Source organism: Cynara cardunculus, assembly GCF_001531365.2.
Source record: "Cynara cardunculus var. scolymus isolate 2C chromosome LG 11, CcrdV1, whole genome shotgun sequence".
In the NCBI taxonomy this organism is placed as follows: Eukaryota; Viridiplantae; Streptophyta; class Magnoliopsida; order Asterales; family Asteraceae; genus Cynara; species Cynara cardunculus.
This window is the reverse complement of record NC_037538.1, coordinates 17,101,076-17,121,792: the sequence shown is the minus strand read 5'-3', so window position 1 is coordinate 17,121,792 and position 20,717 is coordinate 17,101,076. Positions and strand designations below refer to the sequence as shown.

Sequence of the window (20,717 nt, the reverse complement as noted above, 5' to 3'; positions counted from 1 at the left end):
ATACTTAAGCCATTGGCAAAATCGAAGACTAGCCGATGTGAAGACAGAAGGTCACCGATGCGGTGTTGTGAATCAACTGTCTAATATATACACCAAGACTCTAAAGTAGCTGAAATGAATATTGAAAATATTTTGATGCTACAATCCGATTGAAGGAAGATCTTCATAGACCGAAGATTGAAAATCTTCTTGGACTCAAGATTGAAGATCATGGACCGAAGATTGAAAATCTTCATGGACTCAAGATTGAAGATCATGGACCGAAGATTGAAAATCTTCATGGACTCAAGATTGATCTTCATGAACCGAAGATTGAAAATCTTCATGGACCGAAGATTTGTGAGTAGCTGCTTGAAGCTACATATCCATCCAAAGAAGATCTTCCTACAGACTGACCATATCTCTGCAAAGTTTGTCTCTGTATGAACAGTGTTGTATGCACGTTGTGTACAATGAAAATGAGATATCAACATTGGTCAAGTCAACCCCTGCCATCTTATCCTCAGGTGACAAGTGTCCCCATGCATTAAATGCTGAAGGTAGTATAAAAAGGCAGTGTGCATCTCCCATGCACACAACGGGATTTTGAAAGATTACTTGGTACATTTTCAAAGCAATCGACTATTCTCTTCTTCTCTCTTGCTCTCCTGTGTGCAAAGAAATTCTTAGTGTTCTTCATTTCCTTTCAAGAGCTTTTTGTTTTGTTCTTGAAAGTTCTTCTCCTTGTAAGATTGTTTAGGTTAGGTTTTACTTTCCTATCTTCCGCAACAATCTTTTGTATTTCTGTGTGTATTAATTCTTGATATAAATCAATAAGAATTAAAAAGTTGAAAWWWKTYTGTGTAATTRTATTCAACCCCCCTTCTACAATTACTTTCTGTTTATTGCCATCCCCTTCGGGACTAACAAAAAGTTCTAATGAAAAGTTGATGGTTTATAAAAGGCTATGAAGAGTAGATTGTAATATTTGAGCACTTTGGGAATAAAATCTCAGGGTATACAAAAAGCACAGTTGATTTCAGTTTTTACAATGTTCTATTCTCTGAGTCTTGCCTTTATCATTTTGGTTGCTTGGGATAAGCAGCACGTTAAGTTTGGGGGTCATTTACATAATTGTTACAAGATCATATCCCCTTACTTTATGCTAATTTTCCATTCTTTAACAATGTTGGAGTCATTTACTTCTCCTTTTTGCATAGTTTCTAGAGTTATGAATTCAAATTGGAGTAGTTAAAGGTTGTTTGTTCTAAAATGCTAACATTGTTGAAACAATTAAATGTTGGAATAGGAAATGGGAGCATGATATAGACTTCATTTGAAGGAACTGAGGGCAAGCTAATAGAAGATATGTCAGATAGATTTGAAGTAGGAGTAGAAGATTGCAAGTTGATAGAAGAAGCGAATAATTTTGAAGAATGGTACAAGATAAAAGTAGTATTTTGTCAACAAAATGTTCTAGAAAGAATAAACTAAATACGATGTGTACTAAATCACCGTTCTTATTGTGTATAAAATGAATGTCTGTAGAATGTTTGTGATTTCATTGTCATCAAACATTTTTAGTATGGTTTTGATTTATATAAAGTTGATGGAGTTTATTGGTTAAGCTATTATATGAGTTAGGAGTGAAATGCATGTTTGTATAAGGTAACATTGACCTAAGATCACCATAAAATGAGGGTCAAGCTTGCGTGATTGTAGGGGTTGCGCCAACGTCCCTAGCAGGGTTCCAAGGGGTATAGCCTCTTGGTGACGGTGGTCCCTTGGCCTATAAGTGGGCAAGGTGTGAGGTAGCACTCTCGACCTAAAATGGTATGCACTAAGAAAATCTAGAAAACTAGTTTCAAAAGACAAGTCTAGGATTCAGAAGGCGTATAGCTTTTTGAACTTCCAATAGGAAGAAATGTAGCTTTCAGAACTTTAGTCAGAAACACCTTCTAAATCCTATTCGAAAGGCGTGCAATCTTCTGAATATTGGACTTGAATTCAAGAGGCAAGTCACCTTCTAAAATTTAGTTCATTAATCATTATTGATGTTATTCGTTAATAGTTATTTGATATAGTTGTTATATTTGTATAGCTACCTAACCACCCCAAATTAACTGACCAATAACTACCTATTTAAGGGGATTTTTTATCTCATTTAGTTTTAACACATGTGAAAACATAACAATATCCAGGCGTTTTGCTCTTAGATTTTTCCTTCAAATTTGGAGTTTGTATTTAGATTATCCCATGGTAAATTTCTTGATGCCCATAGGCTGAAATAGAGTCGAATGACTTACAGACAATGATTATGTTCATGACCTAATTACGATCCAAGCTTTAGTCACTTATATCAATCCCTAAACCCAAGTTTCTAACACATTGAAGATTCAAGAATGCATATTAGATCTATGTTTAATTTCTAGTTGTATTTTCTTGTATTAATTTTGTAGCATTTACTCTTTTCTTTTACTACTATGTTTGGATTTTAATTTGAAGATTATAACTTTATATTAAATAATTTTTATTATGTATTACTACCCATTCAATAGTTAGAATGTTTTCCATTATATCTTCTGTTTTATTTATTTTCCAATAATGTTAGGATGTGAGAAAAGTCTGAGTAACAATTGAGGTAATCGTTAGGTGCTACTAATGATTAACATGTTCAATATGTTCATGTAAGTATATTGATTAGAGTAACATTTTTTGGACAAGTTGATTACTAGTCAAAGTATTTATTAGTTTGGACTCAAGAACAAGATAACTTACTCAAAAACAACTTGAATGATACAAGTTTGTACATGGATAAACTAGGAATGGTTATAAAAGAACTCAAAGTTATTTGTGTTTGTTTGTATGCCTTAAAATGGATTGAGCTTCCACCATGCATACCCAACAATAAATAGCAAATTTGTAACTGAAAGTCAAATCCCTAGCAAATTCATCGCAACAAAATATTCAAATCCATCTCAAATCAGTCGCTAATTTGTCGTTTTTTATCCATCACAATGTGAATAAAGATTGAAAAAAATAAATTGGCCTTGTCGTTTATTCGTCGTTGATCCATTATAACTCAGTGACATAACAAATAATTGGTCACCGTTGCTCATTTTTCTAGTAATTCTGACGTAACATCGCATCAATATATGAGAACAAACATCATGGATAAGTGTTTCCTAAAACATGAAAAACTGTCTCTTTGCTTGCGAACAAAATTTTCCCTAACCATCTAATGTTGGAGCATCTTATGCTTTAGAATAGTACCATTGCCTTATTTTCAGTTTAAACGAACAAACCTTACATACAAGCTATTTGCTACTAGTCTATTTTAAAGATTAAAATCAAACCAATTACTTTTCGATTACACCATTCGAATATGAACGTCTACTCGATTTCCAAAGATTATTGACACCAGATCCTTGTAAATGATATTTAATATTTGACTAATGCACACTTGCAAGATTTTTATGACCACTATATGTAGTCAATGAAGGTGTTATCAATATGACACATTAGAATGTGTTTGAAATGATATTGTTGTCAATGTTGGATAAAGAACAAACTCACTAGATCGTGGGTTACTCAACTCTATCAAGAATTAAACAACCTAAACCAATAACTGACTCGAAGGAGTAGTACAATAAGCAAGAGAAGCTGATGACGATTCAAGATGATTAAGTGTGAATCAAGGCATTATCTATATATAGTCTAAAATTTTTTATGGTTCTAAAAATATTTCTAGACTGTATTATTACTTATTTTGTTTTTCTTATATAATATTATTTTTCGCTACGAATGTTGGATTTACTATTGGGATGATCTTTATGGTATATCGTGTTGTTCAAATTTTGTGATGTTACATATTGGAACCCCTACATGTTTCAAGAACTTTTATACAGTGTTCAATGTTATATGGACGAGGACATGCCTCAAATACCTTTAACCGTGGATGCGACCCCGTCACGCCATCTCAGAATTAGGATCTCATATGTTCGTGTTTCTTTTTTGTGGTGCAATCACGCATGGTTAATTAAGTATGTTATATTAATTTAAGTTCAGATTTCATGATTTGTTTGCGAAAGTATGTACTAGTTATTATTAAAACCATGAACTCACCACTGGTAAACTTGACTATAATATGTATCTCATGATCAATTAGAGCTAAGACCTTAGAAAGGAAAGTGAAGGTCTATAGTTGTATACTTGACTATGATATCATATGTTATGTATTTCAAAATTGATACATTTTTGTTAAGATGAACTATGTAATTACTTGAATCATTCAGATTTGATCTTGTATTCCACTTTAATTGTGATGTGTTAAACATATTTCAAAAATTTATGAAGTGTTAAACTAAGTTATGGAGGCCATTTTTATGGTGACATGTTTCGTAACTAAACCAAGGTTGAGTGATTTGTTTGATTTTATTATTGAAAAATCTTTTAGTTTTTAGATGTAAGGAGAGTCTTAAAAACATTGTAGAGTGGACCCTTTTAACTGTCTCAGATTGATGTAATTTGTTCGATAACCCCTCGCTAGCATTGTTTTAGATTATATTTCGTTTCCAACAAAAAGGTTATATGTCAGAATCCTAAGAAAAATTAGGGTGTGTCAAAAACCAAGAAGACTTGTAATTTGTAAGTCAAACATGACATGTTTAAGTAACTGCGACTATTATCGATAACAAAGAAATCTTGTATTCAAATTTGACACTTGTTTATTGATTAGTGAATTATAAGTAAATGCACCGGTTTGAAGAAAATGGTTTCTCACGTCTATTGAAAACAATAGTGGTCAACTAGAAAACGTTTTCCTTCGATCTTTCTAAAAATAGCTAAAAGAATACTACAATTTTCACGATCTATGACCTTCCACGCGATTACCTATATATACCCACCGAAGTAAATTTACAAACACTCGTTAGCCACTTCTTCATCTCAAAGTGCCCATTACAATATCTTCGCATTTCATTTGGTTTTTCTTCTTGCCTTCTCTTCTCTCTACATGAATTGTTTGATTCTTCTTGTGTCAATCTTGAGCCGTTCACGGTTAGGTTTCCAACAACTGCCGAACGAGTTGTTGGGAATATTTTCAAAATAAAATAAAGTCTTTTGGGTTAGGTCTTAGGAAAAGAGAAATGATCATTTTTGGTGGGTTTCTCCTTGTCCCACATAGGAGCAAGAGTGAAATTCAAATGGGTATATAAGATGAAGCATTTTTTATATATTAATTTAATATATTGGAAATGATAGGGGCTCCACAAAGGTGCATAGCACCCTTACGCGCGCGACCATGGGCGTGGGCGCAATGTAGCGCTTTGATGGCGCACTTTGCACTTCGCGAGCCGCTTGTAGCCGCCTTAATCCTTTTGCTTCAAACCGTTGTAAATGATTCGTTAGTAACGGTTAAAAACGAACAGGCGCAATGGTTAGTGAAACGGTACTTGTGACGGTTGGAATTAAAAGGTGCCTCTTCGTGAACAGTCATGATGGTTTGCATCAAAGGGTGTATTAAACAGATGCGCCGGTTCAGGCGTCGCAGATGGCACCTGTTGGAACAGTTGCGACTGTTCAAAACGTCACGAATAACTAAAACTGTCACAAAACAGTTAAATGGTGACTATTCAAGGGGCTGTCGCATACGCCTATATATACCTATAATAGACACCAAAATGAAGCACCTTTTTTTCTTTGTTCTATATACCAGATTGCTAAGGGTTGTGTTTCTATAGAAACACAACTTCTTAGTTTCTTTAAATCCTTGAAACTCAATAGTTCAACCGGAATTATCACCACTAGTGCGGTGTTGATAATCATTCTACATACGTTGCTTCATTGTATCTTGAGAAGCGATTTGCCAAAATCCCAAAGCACATACGGTGGGGGCGAAATTGCTTTAAGGATAGAGATCACTCGCCTTGAAAACAATGAATAGTAGAAATCTTCTTCTCTTTATTAGCCTAATATTAGAAACCTAATACCAACACGAGTTATCCACAAACATGGACGATCGGATCACCATAGTTGCGGGGAAGGAAAAGAAAGTTTTTGGTGGACCCTTTGGTATTAGATAAGGTCCCTTTTAGGATCTTGATTAATTTGACAAAAAGAAAGAACGAAGATAAGAAACCATACCAAAGAGCCTTTGGTCTAGATGTATCTAAGTCTCTTGCCTTGTAAGAGGTCAGAGGTTTAAACCTCACCAATAATAAGAAGAGCGTGTGAGTTTATTTGTTGTATTTATCGTATATAAAATATATTATATACTAAAAAACGATTTTAAGGTCATCATCAACGTCAATAATTCAAGAAAAGACAAAGAGAGATGTGGGTGCAATTTTGTTTGAACACGTGTTATGGTTGATGGACAATGACTCTTCTGCATTATTTCAACTCAATCTAAAAGAAATTATTGATTTCTATGATCAAGATTCTTGGCTAATTATTCATTTATTATTTGATTTTAAGGTGTTGGTATATTTTTAATTATTTGAACATTAATTTTATATACGTCTTTAAGGCCTCATAATCTCTTCAATAAATTTTCTTGACTAATTAATTATCTTTATTAGTTTTTAATTAACAGTTAAGTTTAATGTATTCATTTATTGAAGTATTTCAAGATATGTTTCTCACATGTCAATCTATCATTTAATCATAGATTGCTAAGTCACTTTTGGGATGACATCGGAGTCGTTATCGACAACTGAATAACATCAAATGCGGTGACTCCGGACTACCTGTATAAGCAGGTGGTCGTACTGAGATTAATCGGCTTGCATAACAAGTTGAATATTCAGGTTAATCAAAAAAGAAAAAAGAAAAGGAAAAGTACATGTATGTAACTTGTTAACGTGGAAGGTTAATTGATTTTGTTGAATCATAATTAAATCGCTCCCTCGTTATGTTAACGATCTCTTGATTGTTAGTAATGATATAAATACAACCAATTGATAAAGCTTAAAAGCGTGGAAAGATTATAATTACGTTATATAAACAATAGATTAGCTTATCTTGGAGTCGTGATGTCTAACATCCAAACAAGTTTAAAGTTACATAAACAAGATACGATTATCTCGAAGAAAAAATTTCGAGACATGATTCAAAAAGCTCACCAGGGCAGTCATCGTGGCTCAAAACTCGACACGCCACATTAAGACTGTGGCGCACTAGGACCCAATTCATGGTTTTCGTAAATCATTATTAATTTGATTTTTCTTACATTTTTAGTTTTTAAAATATAACCTATTTAAATTGTTTAATGCCGTTAACTCATTGACTAATAGTAGAAAACATATTTGCATGTATGTGAGGGGGGTCTTCTTTCATTAATTTATGAGATCTGTGAGATCCAATTTAAATCACAAAAAGTTTGTTAAAAAATCTAATATGAATTAACAACCTATCTCTATTTCTCTGCTATTTCATCTCTCCTATTTTTTCTCTCATCTTTCTTACTTTCTATCTCCTCTCTCCTTAACATACACATATAAACATATAATTGAATATGAACTTAAGGTGAACACGTTGTGAACACTTTTTTTAAGATTATTGTTATGGTTTGTGAAACATTGTGAACACACTCTAAATCTACAACATCTGGTATAACTTGTGAACACAATGTGATACAAATTAAATCAATAAAACTAAATCTAAACATATAATTTGTGAACGTAATCCCGGCACCCTATTAAAAGATTTATTGAGTCACAAAGTATTCACCTTATGTGCTCGATATGTTTGTTACTATGGAGATAGGAGAGAGATGAGGAGAGAGAAAGAAATAATTACAAATTTTTCTAAAAAAGTGAATTAAGTTTTATTTAATAAATAATGATAATTATTTCCTTAATTATCTCATTATTTAATAATCATAATCATCTTAAATTAGTGGCTTAGAATGGATTCCATGGATCTCACATATATTGGAGTTCTCAAATGATTTAAGCCTCATATATATCATATACAGATTTGTCGTTATAAGTGAAGCGTGCCATGATAATTAAACGTTGTGGTCTGGTTATAACTCCATATACTTGAGACTTGACTTCGTCACTATACCTTGCGTCACAACATTTAGAACCTTGATTTCATGCGTCAAAACAATTTTGAAGATGTTCCCCTTAAACAACTTCCGATCAAATTAAATGGCTATGAACTCAACTACATGTCGCTTTCTATGAGGTCTTGACTTGTCATAGTAGACCGAGTTCATGCATAACCACACTCTCTATTAAAAGTTAAATCAAATTAGGATGGATATTTAATAAACTATAGGCATCATATTTAACATTACATTCTTTTTATATGATCATATAATGTTAGCAAAGGGTAGGAAAATCATTTTATAGAATATGAACTGAGGAAAAATCATTTGATAGAATAGGAAAAATCAAGCTAGGACGTTGATAATTACCATGGCAAAGAATTCCAAGCAATTCAGACTGAGGACTCGTATTAGTCATAGTGCTAGTGAGGTACATATTCAATCACTTGAGACTAAATTATTGACTGACTCTTTTGGTGAAACAAATAGCTTTGGGGAGTGTTGTATAAGAAATGACAATCCCAAAAGACTATAACAAATGGAAGAATATGAAATTATACATACTCATCCATTGTTTGAAAACAAGTAAGTAAAAAACAACTGCATCTAAGTAAAATAACAAGCGTCACTTTGTTGAAGATTACTAGATGTAACGTTACAACAACGAGTGCCTAGGGGAGTTGATTGCTATAGAAAGCAATTATCCACACACACTTAAACTTAATATCTTAACCCTTACATCCAAACTAGGGGCTTTAGCCTATCATCGGTAGAAAAAGTAAAGACATGAAAATAAAGTGCGAGAAACATGAAATGCAAGAAATGTTAAGTGCAAGAAATCATAGTGAGCAGAAAATGTGAACTTTCTATAGGACAATATGAATATTGTTGTAGCAACTGAGAAATTCAAAAGATTGCTTGGAATAAAAAGAAAGCAACTTGGCTAAGTTTCCATAAGCTAAAAGCCTTTTCTACCATACACACGTAACAAACTACTGAGCTTCTAATATTTATATTAAACTAAAGCTCTTATCGAATCTCATAAAGACATTGTCATTTGGGTAATAACCACACATGTCAACTTTAAGTACATAGAGTATAAAAACGTCTAAAGTACTTGGGTTATATCTCCAAAACGATAACACAAATAACAAGAAATGTCAGGAGCCAACTTTCATTCTTCTGACCAAACAAATAAGATATCTTTAACAAGCACTCGGAATCTAACTAGACTCCTTATATGATATATTACAACATGCTATAGAGTTTTGTAGCAAGTCCACAGTTAGCATAAGTCTTTCATTTTGCATCAAAACAAGACTAAACTCACTAACTATGCTCCAGACTCAAAAAATATAGAAATATGAATAAAATGACTCAACTTGCGATTAGGATCAATAAAATACTATATAATAAAATCCTAAAAATACACAAAAAAATGGGTATGAAGATACACTTATAACGGAGCTTGCCTCAAGTCAATGCATGTGGGTTTTGCTCATCGGTAGCACACCCGACAGGTTAATGCCCCACTTTACATGAAGAAGAGGAACAAGTGAATGTCATAGGTGGTGGCAACTTCGAGAAATTCAACTACCGGATGTTAGAACCTTTCTCGAACGCATCCACCTCGGGTGGGAAAGATGCGAAAAATGAGGAAGCGACAAAGAAGACACCTGAGGTGATAGTGCAAGCACCACCCTTTTGGATCGATTTGGGAAGACGAATTGAAAGAATTAGGAGAAGAGGTCATTGACTGTGAAGTTTTGACAATGTTGGTTCAATGTTCATATATGGCTAAGTGTTCATCTCTGCAAAGAAGGTCCAAAGATCTGGATAGAAGGGTCAGAGTTCGAAAAAGAAGAGAAATATTCTAAGTGTCAAGTCTAAATAGAAAGTCCAGAGTTCGAAAATATGATCAAGAATTTTTTAGAGTCTCAGAGTTAGAGTATTCTCTACCTACAGTTCGAATTAATAGGCAGTTAAACTTTTGATGTACTTCAGAAAAATATTCATTTTTACCTCATATGAACATTTCATATTACCTCACCATATTTATTTATTTTGGGTCTCTTGTACTTCAATAGTACCTTCATATTGAACACAAAGTGTGTCCCACATGGTTTTAGAAGTTTTGAGTTTCATAACAGAATGATATACCTCATCAGGGAGTTTCATGGCAATGACAGTTCTGGCTTTGGTGTCAATAGCCACCTTCCTATCATTGTTTGTCCTTTGGTGAGTTTGTTTTCCTACATGCCTTTCAGGTATGGTAATAGTAGTAAAAGTGTCAGGTACAACTTCTATTGCCACTAAAGGAACATATGTCCATTACAATATCGTAAGGGATCTTAGGATCTACACCTTCTAGAAAGAGAAACATATGATTCTTCTAGAGACTAAAGTTGTCTCTGTTGAATCGTGGACGTTTGATAAGAGAGTCATTGTCATGAAAGTTGTTGTTTATGTTGGTCATAGCCATTCTAAAGAATAGCTAGAGGAGTATGAAAAAGAAGAGAAACATTGCTCTGATACCACTTGTTGGTCCTAAAGTGGTTCTACAAGTATAACAGTTTATAGGGGGAGGTGAATGCTAATACGCAGTATTTTAGTTTTTTAAATTCTATTATTGATTAAGGAAGATCCAATATTGAATTTATAGATTATTGGCAAAACTAGATAAGGATAAATCATAATTTAAACAATCTTAAGAATCACAAAGATATTTCTTGCATAAGAAAAATAAGAATAAGAGAGAAGAAAATCAGAAGATATATAAGGCATAGCTGAGAAAAAGACTTTTCTCAACTATTTATATCTGTTCCACTAAATGCACCTCAAAAGGTACAATCTACGTGTCAAGAGATGAGGGAAATGCTTGTATTTGTTCTTCAGATTTGGCATGCTTTTGGCCGCTCATGAACAATTGCTTAGATAGTTGGTCGACACGTTTATAGATAGAAAAGCAAATTGTACCGTATCTTTGTCTGATCAACATATGGGGTACATACCTTTGTCTAATCAACATATGGGGTACATACTTTTGTGCAAGAGAGTAAGACAAAACCAATCTTGAACCACAAGGCTTGATCCAGATATAGAGATAAGTCGCTGACGATTCCTTCAGATATCACTGAGTCTTGGTCAGATTTCACACTTTGATGTAAACATTCATGGTATCATTGAATACCGTTTCAGATCACTAGTATACTATATTTATCTCCAGTTACTTCTTTGACATCGCTGAAGTTTCCTTTTGGTGTGAGTTTGTCTTGAAGGACTTAAGTTTTATATTGTTATATTACATGTTCAATGATAACTAGATAGACTTAGTTATATCTTGTCCCTGAAACTGAAACATTGAAAACAGAACTAAGTAATTTCACTAAGCAAAAGGGTCATCATCAAATCACTGAGAGAGAGTGGATCAATATAAACAACTCGTGCTTTCAAGGCCATGGTTTGTTGTGCATCTTGTTCCTGGATTGTTGCCATGGTTTTACCCTGTAGGTTTCGTTCCCGATTATGTTTGCTCCTTGATTTTGCTAGCCAACCTCTTTACATCGAGGAAGGTGGGATGAAGGGTGGTGGCCAACGCTCTTCAACAGACTGGAGGTAACGTTTCAACAGGTTGGGAGATTTGGCGACGGGTAACGGGATTTAGATTGGAAAGAAAAACCTAGCGGCATGTTTTTGTAAAAGGTGATTTTCGTTAGATTTAATTTCTTCTTTTTGAATTTTCAACGAATATACAACGGACTCTAATATTTAATTTTAAAATTTAATTGCTCAATAAATTTGAAACCCTATAAATTCAATTGCTCAATAAATTTGAAACCCTATAAATTCAATTGCTCATTGGGTCAGAAATTCTCGAAAAAATGTAGCATCACCTATGGTTTTTCGGCGATATGATTAATAAAAGTTGGATTTTATTACAATTTCGCCAGAAAACCACGGGTCATATTACATATTTCCGACACCCTGACGAGTAAAACATAATTAAAGTAGCTTAGATGTACCCATTTGGATTATATGATATGTTATTGGACTTAAATGAAGCATATTGATTCTAAGAGATATGCAAGCATACATAGATATACAAGAACGAGCCATGCCTCCACTAATATATGTTACATAATTATATACATTAATTCGTATCCATACATACCTACTTGTGAATAAAAACTCAAAAATGTATATGGATTAAGAATACGTAATAAGACATTCTAAAATGCTTGTGTGTATGTGTATGCATAATGCATTTGCTTCCAAATGGGCTAAAACATGACTTTTTAACAAACCTTTCATGGAAATCCGTCAAAAACAGGTTTAGGAACTTACGGATTTTTGATACTTTTGAAAGGTAATTCCATCTAAATTAAATTAAGAAATTCCAACAGACTTTTGATAAACATTTATAACTTTTTTTTATTTTTAATAAAACAATTTACCTTTTCGTCGAAATTCCGATTAATATAAAACTATTATTATTTTTTTATTTAAATTAAATTCAATTATATTTAATATGGAAATGAATTTAAGTTCTTAATGTCGATGGTTTTCCGATGGTTTAAATCGGGTGTTTTAAACACTTAAAAAGGATTATGGTTAAAAACTCCAACCAAACCCAAGCCCAATCAAATCTAATGATAATTTACATCGTTCAATTAGTGCACCTTTTTATTGTAGGTAAGTGGTCGGAAACAAGGCAGGATCTTTAGTATCATAACTTCATTGGATATCACATGTAAAATCCGTCTGAAAGTGCATGAATATTGCAATATTCACGCAATATAACGTAATATTCATGACGCACGCTTAAAGGCGATGATGTGCAAGGTATAATATTCTTCGCACAATATAACATAACATTTGCATAATATAATGGTACATTTATTTGATCTCATGTTCTCACGAAACGGAGATGTTATCGAGTCCGTCTAATATTGTTTATGTTTGTTTATTAATAGCATATGTTATCCTATCTTGACTTCATTATTATCAACAACTCATGTTTCATGACTCAGAAAACTTGTTTTTATAATCGAAACAAATATGGTCGTTAAGATAGAACAATAATGGCCTATCTCCATAAAAAAAAAGGTTTGTAAGGTTAGTGTCTAAAAGGCAAATTAGATACATTAAAATTAGATTTATTTTCAAATTTCATGGATTTTCTATCAACGATTGCCTTTAAAATACCCGTTTGACGTTGTCGGTTATAGAGTCGGTGAGTTCATACAATTTAACTTTGGCTTGCCTCGTTAAGGTTCTGATAATCGTAAAATCAAAATTGAACGCTAAAAATGAAGTAAACCCTTTAAGAAAAAATACGACTAATTAATATTGCATCCAACACGTAGTAACAAGAGTGAGACTGTATTCAAATATTATCATGGAGTTCCGATACCTACAATTAAATTCATTTATCTTACTAAGTAAATAATCTTGTTCGTTATGTTTCTGTCTCCTTACACTCCGTTCATCAAAGAAAAGACAGAAGTCTTTAACAGTTTATAGGATATATTAATTTGGTAAACGTACCGGTCGATACTGAAAAACTCGCTTTTGGTTAATAAGATTAGCGTTAGCTATTTAAATAATCATGTTTGATAAGAAAAAGTAGGTAATAAGTTAGAAGACAAAGTTAACTATTAATTACTAATTTACAATTTAGCAAATGCTTAGTTTAACTTACAGTTGCCAGACATGGCTCAAGTCTAGTGAGCGCTATTAGTGTGTTAACTTGTTTATCTTTTATGAGATTTGAACCTTTGACCTTTTCGGAGGTTGGGATCTATTTGTAACCGAGATACCACTAGTTGGGCCAATGACCCTTCTTACCGAGTTGCAGGGGCAGCCCTCTTTTGCCCCCTTTACACATAATAAATTAATAACACTCATGTACGACAAATACTTTAACGCACTACTTATCTTTTATGAGATTTGAATTTTTGACGTTTTCGGAGGCTGAGCTCTTCCTGTACCCCTAGATAGATACCACCACCACTAGATGAATGACCCTTTTGGTTAAGCTAGGCAAGATTGCTTAGTTGCAGGGGCCAGCCCTTTTTTGCTCCCTTTACACATAAATCACACTAATGTACGTACCATGACAGTTGATTAGGGCTTTACCTTTGATGTACAACACTTCTTTTCATTGTACGAGGATTCTTGCTCTCTCCCATACGTTTTGTGGGTCTTGCTTATACTTTCACCAAACAAATAAACTGGGTGTAGAAAAAGAATAGTTCACCAGCAGATCTACGGTAACAATTGCAGAAAACCTACTTTCTGAACATGACAGGAAACTCAAGGCCATGAATTCCATAGTGGGTGTTGTTTTGAGAAGACAATGTTAAACAAAGAAAACGTTTATTGTGTTTACATAAACCCTAAAGGCATTGCTTTGCAATGATGCATAAAATCTTCAAGTGGTTAATTAATTATCATTGACCATGTTAGAATAAACAAACGAGGTATAAATATATATGTTACGAGAAATACTTCCGTATAACGAGATTCAAATTAACAATCACTCGATTCAAAGTTTATTTTAGATACTATAGTTGCGGTAAATGCAATTTTCGTTGTCTCAAAAAACTCTAGTTTTAAGTTTCTTTCGGAATGCATATGATCTTTTGTCAATCTAAAAGCATGTTAGACTTTTACGTATCCGTGTAGTGTCAATCTAGAGTCGTTCCCGTGCTAAGATTTGATGTTATAGTCGTTTAAATGCCGAACTATTATATTACTATCTTTGTTTTTTTTGGTGTCTGTTTATTTGTAAAAAGTAGATTGATATAGGAGGCAAGTGTATCTATGGGAGTTATCCATTACAAATTGCACACTAATTCACATATGAATTTTCTAATCTTTCTACTTGAATGGATAGAATGATCACAAATGAAAGTGAAGTCATTTCCAAATTAAAAATGGGTTCAAGATTAAATATATATACCCAAAAACAAGTAGGTAGCTTTACACTAACCACTCCTTTAGCTTAATAAATTATGGCACTTTGAATAGTTTATATGAACAATCAGTACTTTCCCTTTTGCTTCAGCTTTAAAGCTATCCATTCCTTCATCTAAGTTTATTCCTACAAACCCCAAAAGCAAAGTTATGTTCATCATTGTAGGACTTGTTATAAAAACAGCTGCATATTTTATTGAGTCTTTTGATACCATAAGCTCCAAGCTAACCACACATAAGCAATGATCATGGCCGGCATATTCGCAAGTTAAAAATGTGGTTCACGGAATCTAAAGTAATGCAGATGTACGCTATCCTTGTTCGGTTACTATACCTTTGGTAGCTGTGGGGATGCATTATGAACTAATGAAACAAATTAAAGCATTTAATCAGATCATGACTAAGCCATAATACTAAATACAGTGGAGAATGAAATGTTAAACGCAATTTGTTTATGAAAGAAACGAAAACAAGAGAGGCGGATGAATCCACCAAGGATAACTCACGAAATTGAATTGTTTTCGTACGCATATTGGAGAGATATAAGAGATGTATGAGAACGGGTTTCCGGTTTCTTCCTTGAATTTCCCATATTACGTATAATTTAAAACGTGATTAAGGATTAGATAACAAATACGGATGTATAACTAGAACCTTGTGTAAAGCAGTCAAGAACTCCATCTATCAAGCACAGAATTAAGTACACTAACAAGATATCGTAAGTGAACCAAAAACATCCATGTTAACAGCATATTTGAGATATATAAAACCCATTTGAAGATGATCAACAAGAGATGGATAGTTTATAAGAAGGTTCAAAGACTATTGAAATTTTAATAGAAAGAGGGAAAGTATGTCTTGTGAAATTGGTGCCATCTAAACCCTAGCAGTGTGTCGAATGAAAATGTTCTACTTAAACCTCATCAAGCTGTCAAGAAATGAACTTATGCAGCATATATAAACTTTTTTTTTCCTTGGTATCAAGGATAGAAAATAAAATTTCATAGCAAAATTGACCTTAAACATTAAAAACTATGAAATACTTGTTACTTGTGTGCAGTGTTAGTGTTTAATGCTCTTAATATAAAGTGAATGCCAATAAGAACAAAATATCAAGAGAGATCCAAGTGCTGGGAAGGAGCTAGCTGGTTCTAATCCATTTATCCCTGGTGAATAATTGGAGGTCCATCAATGGTGGCTGGTGGAATTTTAATTTGTTGGGTACTGTGGTTTCTCAGTCTTTGAGAAAAAATGACATTGGTTATGTTAAATACACCTTAAGCTTTATATATGAAGTCACTGATGCTATGCTCATTTTAAATTCAAGTAATGAGAGAGAGAGAGAGAGAGTAAGACCAGGAACAGTTAGACAAGATGACATGGGTTTCAACAAAAAGATGGCCATGTTCAAAATACACTTTATTGATGAACATGCTGATGTTGTAGATAGTAAAACAGCCATAAATGGTGCATAAAAGGTTGAGCAAATTTAGTAAATTATGTAAGACATGACTCCCAAGCGATATTCAGTAATTATCCTAACTTGAATTTGTCCTATAAAGGGAAAAAACCAGAAAACATTTGCATAAAAGTTTGCCAAGCAACAAACAGCTTTGATAGAAGGGAGGGAGGGAGGGAGGGAGGAATCATTTGTTTTTATATAGAAAGAGATTGGTCTCATTTAAATTGGGAACTGTTGAACAAGATTGCCATTTATGAACAGTAATCAACAAACAGGAAGAATCTCCACAGTAAAACCACCGCTCCATTCTTTAATTAATTTGAACCTGCATAGTATCCGGAGATTTCTGGTACTATATTTATTGTTTTTACTGAAAACAATGCAAAAACAAACAAACAGAACCCATTACCCCAAAACCTTCATTTGATTTCATCATGTTTGATCCTCAGGAAACACCTACTCTAAGTGTCATAAATATCAACTACGACACTTTCTGAAATCTCCCATATTTATGATATCTTTACATACATGGATTTAGTATATATATATATATATAAAAAGAGAGAGAGAGAGAGAGAGAGAGAGAGAGAGAGATTGATTGATTGTTGAGGATGAACACAGCGAAACTATTTTCATGAAAACAAGGAAACAAAAAAGACACCCAAATTAAGAAAAATTAAAAAGAGAAAATGGAAACCCTCGAACATTACAAGAGAACACGGGAGAATATTAACTTGTTGCACAGATTCTTACTGACCTTTGTTTATGATCCAAATGAAGCTACATCTAACCAGATCTAAATAAACAAACGGGTACTCAATGATCCGATCCAAATCAGAATGGATTATTGTTGTTGGAGCGTCCGGCTGAATTGCTTCCTGCAGCCCATCCATCCACCGGTAACTGAACATTTGGAGGCATGCTCATCGGTAGGTTGAAGAATGGTAGCCCAGAAGATGGGTCTGGATAGGGATTGTTATTGTTAATCCCGCCACCGTCTGTCTGAGAAGTTGGTGGTTGAATCTGAAGCCCATCAACCGGCGTTTCCTCTTCCTCTAGAGGTAATCTCTCATAGGCGACATTTGTAAAGGAAGAAGCAATAACGATGACTGGCCCTGCGGCGGTCAACTCTCCCACCACGTTCCCACCAACCACTTGTCCCTGACCGCCGGCCAAGAATATCGTCAAGCTGGTGGCTCCTGGTGGTGCTGGTGGAGGCAAGAAAGAACCGGAGAGCGACAAGATCTCAAACCGACCTTGGAGGGCTATTACTGACCCAGCTGCAGACGGCTGCCGGAGACTAACATTAGTCACGGTGCCGCTTCCAGACAATATGCAGATCCCACGTTGCCTCCGTCGTGCATAAGTTGCTACCGACTCAAAAATATCATATCCGTTACCGATTTCCAATATGTGAGCTCTGAGTGTGTTGGCACTCTCTCTTGTGATAATGACAGGTGGCTTCGGCTTATTCTTTGATCCTGGCGGACGGCCTCTCGGGCGTCGCCCAACTATGTCGCCTGGTCCACCACCACCACCACCGCCGGAGTTAGGAGAGATCAAGTCAACACCCTTGTCATCATCATCCTCCTGATGATGCTGGTGGTGTTGAAAGGTGTCAGAGAAAAGCTGATGGTGGTGTTGGTTGTTTTCAGGTTGACTGCTTGGGAGTTGCAAGTCAGAACGGTGGAGCTGATGATGAATATAACGAGAAGCAGTGCCTAAATCTAAACCCGCCATGGATTATACAATTATCAAAAGAAAACACACCCACAAGCAACAGAAAACAAGAAAACTATAAAAAATTGAAGCAGGAAATTATATAAAAACTTGAATTTTTTTGTGGGTTTTTTATTAATATGATTATCAAAAGGGAAATTATAGAAAAACAAAGATCTGGATGTTGAACCCTAGAGATTAGAAAACAAAGGTATATGAGTGCAGAGAGAGAGAGAGAGAGAGGGGGAAGGGGGGATGGAGAGAGAGAGAGAAGAAGATGGGAGGGAGGGAGGGAGGGAGGGAGGGTGAGGGGGACAAACGCAGTCATTTCTCACAAGCTAAAAGTTTAAATATACGAATAAAAAAATAGAAACTTGAAATTAAATATTTTGGTTTTATATCAATAATTTTGCTCTGATGGTATACTGTAGATCTACTGTTTTTTTTATTTAAATTAATTTAACAATGATGATAATAATTCGTAATTTTAACCGGGTGAAAGGTGGTGTCTGATAGATTTGAGCTTGACTATAAAAGTCAAAAGTACCAAGAGGTCTCAGGTTTATATCCAAGAAAGAATAAAAATCCTCTTGTGGCCACGGAGGTCCAAATGCAGTGACTCCGGGCTATCCGCAAAACAGGTTGTTGTCCTAGAATTAGTTGGCTCGCATAACGGATTGGATATTCAGGTTAATAAAAAAAATTGTAATTTTTTTAAATCATACAATAATTGGTGTCATTTTTTTGTTACAAATTAATTTCTATTTTATAACATTCTGAATTTCAAAGTATTAGGGGTCGTTTACCTAAACACAACCCGATAAGCGTTTAACGATAGAATTCAATTCTATCGTTTACTTACTGGATAAGATTTTAGTTTATCAAAACGACATCGTATGTAACAATTTACGCGGTAAACACTAACCGTGGTAAGATTTGTCATCATCACTTACCGGGTAAGATTCTCGATCCTTGTCTTCGCTCTTAACAGGTATGGTTATTTGTTATTGTCATATTTATCCGGTAAAGAAATGTGACTTGATAAGCACTTACTCGAGTAAGCATTTGGTAAACGGCCCCTTAATCTAGTTAAATAACTTCTAATTAAACCTAAAATATATCGACCATCTTTTAACAGCTTCTCTAAAATAAAGAAAATTAATTTTTTTATTTTTATATAAAAGTATTTGTAACGGTTTTCTTTAAAATAGAAAAGATATCAAGTTTGTATTATCTATAATGTTCTAAATAAATATAACATGAAAAAACTTCAAATTTAAAGAATTCTCTGAACGTGACGTTGAGAGAGAAATTATTATTTTATTCAATTTCACCGATGAGATTGAATTGTTATTATTTTATATAAAGTTTATTTTTTAAAAGTATGTTGAAATGATAAATTAGAGAATATTATAATAATATAATTTATGTTGAATCTTTACAGTAAAGAATCTTTTGAAGTTGAACGTAACTCTTTTTAGAGATTTTAACTTTTAATTTTTTATTTTAGAGAAATTATAGAGAACCTATTGGAGATTCTCTTATGCTCCAATGGCTTTTCATATCTTATTTTATAAAATAGAGAATAATAGAGAAAACTCTCTTCTAAATGAAAGAGAAATGGGCTTTTTGTTCATTCCACCCGTGAGGGTTGAATTAATATCATTTCATATAAGTTATTTTTTCAAGTGTATTTGGATCACAAAATTATATTATATTTAAATAACATAATTAATAAAAAATATATCTGGAATAAAAAAAGTAGGAGAGAGAGTATTTTGGGCATATTTTTTCTCCCATAAATTCTTTAAAACATTTCTCTCGAATGAAGAAAGTAGGAGCGAGAGTATAAAATATTTCAAATTTGGAGTTACATCTCTAATAAATTTTCTAAAATTTTTCTTCAAAATGGAGAATGAAACTTTAAAATCTATAAAATAAAATACATTTAACTTTAACAAATTCTCTATTTTGAAAATTACAACATTGATTATATTATTAAAATATTCGTTTAATCTAATAAAATAATATTTTTCTTTCTAAATATTTATTTTCAAAGGTTCTATTGGTAGAAATATATTAAATAATATTTCTTTATCATTGTAATCATTTTGGGGGTATCCTCCAAATTTGCAGATTTTTATACTCTCACTCCTACATTTTTCATTTTGGAGAAAGGTTTTGGAGAATCTATTAAAACAAAAAACATGCCTAAAATATTTATTTTCTCCATTTTGATATATCTGTTGGAGATGCTCTTAGAGAACATCCCAAAAACGATTACAGTGATAGGGGAATATTTTTTTAATATATTCTCACCAATAGAAAACTTCATAATATTAAATACTTAGAATGAGAAATAATATTTTGTTGATATAATCAATATTATAATCTTTAAAATGAAATATATGTTGGAGTTTATTGCATTTTTATTCATGAGATTTTGAAGTTTCATTCTCTATTTTGGAGAAATTTTGGAGAATGTTTCAATTAATGTATTATTGAATAATGTTAGCTTTAATA

At 33.3% G+C, this 20,717-nt stretch overlaps 1 protein-coding gene across 1 annotated transcript; it reads right to left on the bottom strand.

The window, feature by feature from the left end:
- Window positions 1-17,080: 17,080 nt before the first annotated feature.
- Window positions 17,081-18,215, bottom strand: LOC112521348 (AT-hook motif nuclear-localized protein 23). Its single transcript, XM_025130158.1, has one exon. It carries the CDS (start codon window positions 18,213-18,215, stop codon window positions 17,310-17,312), a length of 906 nt encoding a protein of 301 aa, XP_024985926.1. The 3' UTR covers window positions 17,081-17,309.
- Window positions 18,216-20,717: the final 2,502 nt, after the last annotated feature.

Excerpts from the sequence above, each read along its gene's own strand:
- LOC112521348 (XM_025130158.1), bottom strand. The coding sequence starts at position 18,215 with ATGGCGGGTTTAGATTTAGGCACTGCTTCTCGTTATATTCATCATCAG.